The following is a 7,675-nucleotide window of genomic DNA, read 5'->3' as shown; positions in this document are numbered from 1 at the left end:
GCAAATGAAATTCCATTCGAGACCAATAATATTCAGTCATATAAGAACGTTTAAACAGTTTTTACTATCTCCTCAAATCCTCGATTATTAGCCCAGTGGTTTCCAAACTGTGGGTCGGGACACACTTGTGGGTCGTTGCAGGGGTCCAGGTGGGTCACGGGGTGAATTATTTCGAGTGTAGAAAATATAATGGTCCTATATATTGTTTAAATAATAGCTTATAAAAATAAGAGAAATTAAAATCACCAAAATAAAAGCTAGACAATCATGCCCCCAATGATTGTGTTATGCTTAAGCATAAGAACACCGCATTAGCCATGTCAAAATCTGTAGAATTGGGGGAAATTAACGTGAAAACTGCCAAAATTCTCTCTCAGCTCCATTGCAAATGTGCAGAATTGCTGGAAATTGGCATTAAAACTGCAACATTTTCTAGAGGACCTCAAATGTTCTTGCCCAGGGCCAAGACAGAATTGTGCATGCATAGACCAGTCAGCCCATTGCCAAGCCCTGTGTCACGCCCACCACCTAGGCCCCTTTCCGATCCAGAAAAAAACCCTGCTCTAATCATCCACAGCTTTAAAATCATACCATGTAAAAAAAAAAAAAAAAAATCATGACGAAATAGGAAATGCAGACAGATAATTTGTTTGTTCGACATGGTGGGATCTTTTTGTGTAGTTAAATCAATTATGCGAGAAATTGCGGTGGAAACGTCTTTATGTGCTGTTTAACACAGAAGCAAATAGACCTACTGTGTAGTTCTCCATGTCACTAAGATCTATTGTTAACCTGGGGCCTGTTGCACAAAACTAGGATAAGGGATTAAGCCAGGATATCTTGGTGATCCTGGCTCAATTGATCCGTAATCCGGTTGCACTAAAGATGGATAGGGGGCAGGAGGATATGTTATGGTATAAATTACCATGGAGATTTATTCTGTGGAGCTAGCCTGCTCCAGACCAGGCTAAATTCCAGGATCTATTTAATCTCATCCCTAATGTCAGTCAGCAGTCACCACAAATGGAAACCAATAGTTATTTCACTGCTCACTATACATTATCACATATAACTAGACCCACTGTTATTATTTAAACGTTTGTGATCATTAATTTCAATGATTTCGGATAAAAAAATGATTTTTAGATGATGTTGCTATCATTAGATAATTTACAGTTTCCCATAGACTATAAGGCTATATATAAAATGATAGAATATTAGGGCCACAGAGGGGAAAAAAACACAAGTCATAATATTGTAACCAGTTGTTTTAAAGGAGGACAGTTGTTAAAATGACAGATGTGGGGCATTTCGTGAAATTGTACTTCAGTATGGTTTCATAAACAAAGACATGCTGATGTGCCAGAATATTAAGTATCACATTGTCATAAGTATCAAAACTGTAAAAACAATATGTAGCTTTTCTGCAGAAAGAACCAGCCTCATAAATTTATGACTTTATCCTTTTTCTTCAGTGTGGCCCTAGTACTCTGTCATATAAACAAATACACATTCCATATGAATATAAAAACACAATGTGTAACATTATGTTCCTTTATTGAATAAGGACAAAACAAAGCAGGTAAACCATCAGCTCCTTTCGAAACTGAAGTCACAGTGACTCTACAAGATGGAAAGCACAGAATCCAAGCATATTATACAAAATGATACATACACATTCAAAGGTCTGTATATAACACACCCTGCATGTCTGCACACTAAAATAAATGCAGGACAAATCCATACACATCAACTGAACAGACAAATGAATGGATGCAGTAGCCTCCCTGCAGCCTTGTATTACACACAGTATACCGCACAAACATCATAAGAGGCCAAATTCGTCAAAAAACGAACCCAAAAAAACTCAAATTACTCTGCCACCGCAGGACATATTTAACCAAAATTGAAAGCACACATACTAACTAAAATAATTCAACACATATTGGTCCCTCAGCAGCCGACCACTGTCGTCATCAGGGAAGATTGCCGGATTGTCCCAGTCCATGGCTGGTGGCACTCTGGGGGCCCTCTCCTTCCTCAGGCAGGCCACATTGTGGAGGACAGCACAAGCCACAGTAATATCACATGCCCTAACAGGGCTGACCCTTAATTTGTGAAGGCAGTGAAAGCGTGCCTTCAGGAGGCCAAAGGTCATTTCAACTCTGGCCCTGGTCCTGGCATGGGCATGGTTGTAGGCCTGCTGTGCTTCCTGGGGGTCTGTGAAAGGTGTCAGGAGAAAAGGCTGGCAGCCATACCCCCTGTCTCCCAGCAACACACCAGAGAATTCACCTGTCAACACAAAATCTCATCATTACTACCTCATAAACACAGTGATATTCTTGACACAGCCATGATGGTTATAAATAGGGGTTGTGTGGCTTACCTTGTGATAGGCACTGATAGATTTCAGAGGCCCGAAAGATTCTGGAGTCATGGACTGAGCCAGGCCATTTTGCCACAACATTGCTGATCACACAGTCAGCATTGCAGACCATCTGAAATCATAAGATGAGGAATATTACACCAATCAATGCACATCACTGGCAATGCAGAGTGTTCGTCAATGGACAATATCAAAAAGTTATGTTCACCTGAACATTAATGCTGTGAAAGGATTTCCTATTCACAAAATCGGCCTCATGGGCACCTGAGGGGGCTTTTATCCTTATGTGTGTGCAGTCCACTGCACCAATGACATTGGGGAAACCTGTCACACAAAGTAATGAGTATCCTACTATGTGTTAACAGTTGTCCTGTAATTTGTAGATCCTCTTACCTGCAATCCTATAGAACTCCTCTTTGATGTCACAGAGTCTTCTGTGGCCAGGGAAGGAGATGAAGACATCTGCTAATGCTTTGATAGCCAGACACACACTCCTTATTGTGCGGCAAATTGTGGCCTTGTTCAGCTGTTCTGCATCCCCCACTGAGTACAGGAAGGCTCCACTAGCAAAAAAGCGCAAGGCCACACAAACCATTTGCTCCACACTCAGTGCATGGCTCCGTGCAGTGCGGTGCTTAATCCTGGGACCCAGTAGTCTGCATAGATACCTGATGCCATCTGCAGAAAACCTGTATCTTTCATATAGATGGTCATCAGGGAAGGCCAGTGGGTCCAACCGGTCCCTGAAGACCCTTTCTCGCCTGAAGGCTCTCCTCAGCACAAGTGCTTCTTCATCCACCACATCTCGCACGAATGGGCATGCCATTGTCAGAGCAGAAAGGAACACACAATTTTGGGCCTTCATATAGGCTAGTGGCCACACCTGGTGCTGGGGGGGTGGGCAAAAGAGGGCGATGCCTTATAACGATGACTTGGTTGTACTGATTGCTGGGAAAATAAAAAAAACCTTAGAAAGATGCCACCGTCCTGTGTGCTCACAATAAGAGCTCATATGTCATGGCTCACTTGACTTTACGAGAATATACCTAATTTTTATTTTGAGCTGTGTCATCTTCTTGGAGCTGGGGGAGGAAAGAAAAATAATGATTAATACATTTGTGTTACAGTTAGCATACAGTGTACATTGAAGGCATATCTCACCTCCCTCTCAAGTTTTTTTTATTTCAAGGTCCAGTTTCCTAATTGTCCTCTTTTTTATTTCGGACTCCAGTGCAAGATTTTCCATCTTTTTCTTCTTGTACTGAATGTCTATGTCTGCCAGTTCTATTTGGCGCCGGAGGTGGTTGCCATACAACTTTCTGATAGCTTGTGAGCTCTGTGAACACAATACAATTAGCGCAGCTGGAATTTGTCAGGATGTGGTGTCCTTTTATTAATACGCACTATGTTGCCAGGCTGGTTTTCCCACTGTATAGCATCTGGGTCCTGTAAAAGAAATTAGATTTTTTGATTTTGATGAGGACTCCTCACCATTGTAGAGTAAATAGTACTTTCACAGTCTTAACATGATACCTCATGCCTTCTGGAATCCAGAGAGATGGTCTCCTCCTCATCATCGTCTCCATCATGTGCTGTTGCTGCTGCACTGGGGCCTTCACCCTATCACATTTAATCGGATTCATATTGAAGCTAGTAGACAAGACATGCCAGGCCTACAGTATGCCTTTGATGGAGTACTCACTGGATCAGCATCGTCTGGTGCTTGTGCTGGTGGCTCTAACAGGAACACAGTGCTGCCAGACACTGCAAGGCAATAGGTAAACCAAAGTCAGACAGTCCAAATTGATTCAATATGAATGTGGTTGTATCCCATGTAGAGATGGAAGGACATACCTTGAATGAAGCGGGTGGCATCTTGGGAGGAACCTATGCTCGTCTCTTTCCCCCCAGGGATCCCCTCTAAGACGGGCCTGCCTTTATTTAGCTCCAAGGCCATGTCCTCTGCTGGGGTAAGGTCAGCCTTTGGTGACCCACCACCCGTGCCTTGTCTGTGGGTATTCTTTTTCACTGCTAAAACAGTACAGACAATGTGTGAGCAGGCACCTTCTGGGTACAATATATGCTTGTGCTTTGTTAAATATTAGTCAGGGACCATACCATTCTGCAGAATGTTCTTGTATTTGATTTTGACCTGCTGCCATGTCCGTTTTGGCCCGTTCATGTTTAATCTACACACACACACACACACATTTAATGGAGTCACACTGCAAAAAATTACTTGGTATTTTTGTCTTGTTTTCAGTAAAAATATCAAAAAATTTATCATAGCTTTATACAGTGTGATGGAGTTACTTTACACAATTTCACTCATATCTGCCGTGCATTTCAATTAAAAATTTAACCGTTTCATAATTACAGTACAACTGCATTTTTGGAGATGTGAATTAAATATTTGAATTGTAATTGTGATGTTTCAGCGGAGCGGTGAGTGTGTAATTGTGCACTACTTACGCATTCAGGCGGTCTGCAATACTTTGCCACGCTTTTTCTCTTTGCTTTATCACTGTGGCGGTGTTGCCTTTCTTCTTAATTATATCTTTTACCTCCTCGTATGCCTCCATGAGGATTTGTGCTTCCGACGGTGAAAAGTACGCGGCTCTAGTTGCCATGGTAAATCAGTTAATCTGTGATCTGTGGCGGGGTCTATTTGAGTGAGCCGTGAGCGCGCACCTATCCAGGATTGGTTTCACCTGGCTTAATGAATCCGTGTCTGCTCATCCTGGCTTGGTCTTTGTGCAACCAATTAAGCCTGGACGCACATGTTTTGGCTTCATTGAGCTCAGCTGAGTCATTTATCCCGGATGTCTTAATTCTACTTTTGTGCAACAGGCCCCTGAAGTCTCCATCAGCCCAAAATGAAAATACAGAGGTGTATTCATTATACTGATTCTGTTGCGAAACGTTTCTTAAACGGAAGCAAACGGAACGAAACGGGGAGGGACCTAGTGACCTACATGAAATTGTCCAATAGAAACTCTCGTTTTAGTTGCAAAATGTTCAGTTTTGAAACTGTTCGGACTAATGATTACATCCCTGGCAACATAGCTCTCTTCTATATTATTTATTTATTGAGCACACAAAGTCATACTTCTTTTCACAAAGTTTTTTAAGATACATTTGTTACAAATGAACCAAAATAACAATTTCCACAATAAAAGTCACACATTTCATACAAGTATTTTTTTAACAAGTTAACATTTATAATCAAACACACAATCATGTATAATATATGAATATATAGGTCAATTTACAGCAAGAAAATGCATGGTTATCTTCATAATTGCTAAACAGATTATATTTGTTTAAGTAAAGTCTATGCTCATATCATAGTCCACATGTCACACACCCTGATCTGTTTCACCTGTCTTTGTGCTTGTCTCCACCCCCTCCAGGTATCACCCATCTTCCCCATTATCCCCTGTGTACTTATACCTGTGTTTTCAGTTTGTCTGTTGCCAGTTCGTCTTGTTTGTCAAGCTAACCAGCGTTTGTCCTGTCAGCTCATGTCTTTTCCCAGCCTCTCTTTTTCTCGCCCTCCCGGTTTTTGACCCTTGCCTGTCCTGTCCTGACCCTGAACCCGCCCACCTGACCACTCTGCCTAATCCTGAGCCTGCCTGCCGTCCTGTACCTATGCCTCTGCTGTAATAAACATTGTTACTTCGACACGGTCTGCATCTGGGTCTTACCTTAAACTGATATCACAGAAGAACGATAAAGATGAGAAAACGAAAAGGAATATCACAGGTCTTAGGTATGAAAACATGTTCAAGGTACATACAGTGCACTCAAAGTATTCAGACCCCTTGACTTTTTCCATATTACAGCCTTATTCCAAAATTAAAGTTTTTTCTCCCCCATCAATCTACACACAACACCCCATAATGACAAAGCAAACACCGGTATTTTGATTTTTTTTCTGACATTTACATAAGTATTCAGACCCTTTACTCAGTACTTTGTTGAAGCACCTTTGGCAGCAATTACAGCCTCGAGTTTTCTTGGGTATGACGCTACAAGCTTGGCACTCATGTATTTGGGGAGTTTCTACCATTATTCTCCTCTCAAGCTCTGTCAGGTTGGATGGAGAGCGTAGCTGCACAGCTATTTTCAGGTTTCTCCAGAGATGTTCAATTGGGTTCAAGTCTGGGCTCTGGCTGGGCCACTCATGGGCATTCAGAGACTTGTCCCAAAGCCACTCCTGCGTTGTCTTGGCTGTGTGCTTAGGGTCGTTGTCCTGTTGGAAAGTGAACCTTCGCCCCAGTCTGAGGTCCTGAGTGCTCTGGAGCAGGTTTTCATCAAGGATCTCTCTGTACTTTGCTCCGTTCATATTTCCCGCGATCCTGGCTAGTCTCCCAGTTCCTGAAAAAAATCCCCACAGCATGATGCTGCCACCCCCATGCTTCACCGTAGGGATGGTGCCAAGTTTCCTCCAGACGTGACGATTGACATTCAGACCAAAAAGTTCAATCTTGGTTCCATCAGACCAGAGAATCTTGTTTCTCATGGGCTGAGTCCTTTAGGTGCATTTTGGCAAACTCCAAGCGGGCTTTCGTGCTTTTACTGAGGAGTAGCTTCCGTCTGGCCACTCTACAATAAAGCTCTGATTGGTGGAATGTTGCAGAGATGGTTGTCCTTCTGGAAAGTTCTCCCATCTCTCCAGAGGAACTCTGGAGCTCTGTCAGAGTGACCATCAGCTTCTTGGTCATCTCCCTGACCAAGGCCCTTCTCCCCCGATTGCTCAGTTTGGCCGAGAGGCCAGCTCAAGGAAGAGTCTTGGTGGTTCCAAACTTCTTTCATTTAAGAACTATGGAGGCCATTGTGTTCTTGGGGACCTTCAATGCTGCAGACATTTTTTGGTACCCTTCCCCAGATCTGTGTCTCGACACAATCCTGTCTTGGAGTTCTACAGACAATTCCTTCGACCTAATGGCTTGGTTTTTGCTCTGACATGCACTGAACTGTGGAACAATATCTCGACAGGTGTGTGCCTTTCCAAATCATGTCCAATCAATTGAATTTACCACAGGTGGACTCCAATCAAGTTGTAGAAGGATGATGAATGGGAACAGGATGCATCGGAGCTCAATTTCGAGTCTCATAGCAAAGGGTCTGAATACTTATGTAAATAAGGTATTTCTGTTTTAAATGTCTTATGCATTTGCAAAAAAAAAAAAAAAACATGTTTTCGCTTTTTCATGCGATATTGTGTGTAGATTGATGAGGAATTTTTAAAAATTATAACATTTTCAGAATAAAGCTGTAACGTAA

At 42.3% G+C, this 7,675-nt stretch overlaps 1 protein-coding gene across 3 annotated transcripts; it reads right to left on the bottom strand.

Annotated features, from left to right (window-relative positions):
• Positions 1–1,540: 1,540 nt before the first annotated feature.
• Positions 1,541–5,243, bottom strand: LOC139538897 (myb/SANT-like DNA-binding domain-containing protein 4). 3 transcript variants are annotated; one of them, XM_071341456.1, is made up of 11 exons: positions 4,859–5,243; positions 4,505–4,575; positions 4,241–4,417; positions 4,089–4,150; positions 3,920–4,006; positions 3,791–3,832; positions 3,548–3,722; positions 3,433–3,468; positions 2,780–3,334; positions 2,387–2,498; positions 1,541–2,292 (listed from the first exon to the last, which is right to left on the bottom strand). In XM_071341456.1, the coding sequence occupies exons 1-7, from the start codon at positions 5,014–5,016 to the stop codon at positions 3,555–3,557; spliced, it is 765 nt and encodes a 254-aa protein (XP_071197557.1). In that variant the 5' UTR covers positions 5,017–5,243; the 3' UTR covers positions 1,541–2,292; positions 2,387–2,498; positions 2,780–3,334; positions 3,433–3,468; positions 3,548–3,554. The 3 variants fall into 3 exon arrangements, with proteins under 3 accessions (XP_071197557.1, XP_071197556.1, XP_071197555.1); XM_071341455.1 differs by having other exon boundaries at positions 2,780–3,468; XM_071341454.1 differs by having other exon boundaries at positions 2,780–3,722.
• Between the last annotated feature and the right edge of the window lie 2,432 nt (positions 5,244–7,675).

The sequence above is a fragment of the Salvelinus alpinus genome, chromosome 14, assembly GCF_045679555.1.
Source record: "Salvelinus alpinus chromosome 14, SLU_Salpinus.1, whole genome shotgun sequence".
Lineage (NCBI taxonomy): Eukaryota > Metazoa > Chordata > Actinopteri > Salmoniformes > Salmonidae > Salvelinus > Salvelinus alpinus.
Note: the sequence above shows the minus strand (reverse complement) of the source record. Positions and strands in the feature narration are given on the sequence as shown.

Excerpts from the sequence above, each read along its gene's own strand:
- LOC139538897 (XM_071341454.1), bottom strand. The coding sequence starts at position 5,016 with ATGGCAACTAGAGCCGCGTACTTTTCACCGTCGGAAGCACAAATCCTC. Across the intron at positions 4,576-4,858 it reads ATTGCAGACCGCCTGAATGC|ATTAAACATGAACGGGCCAA; the intron begins GTAAGTAGTGCA and ends GTGTGTGTGTAG. Across the intron at positions 4,007-4,088 it reads CACCAGACGATGCTGATCCA|GGTGAAGGCCCCAGTGCAGC; the intron begins GTGAGTACTCCA and ends TAAATGTGATAG.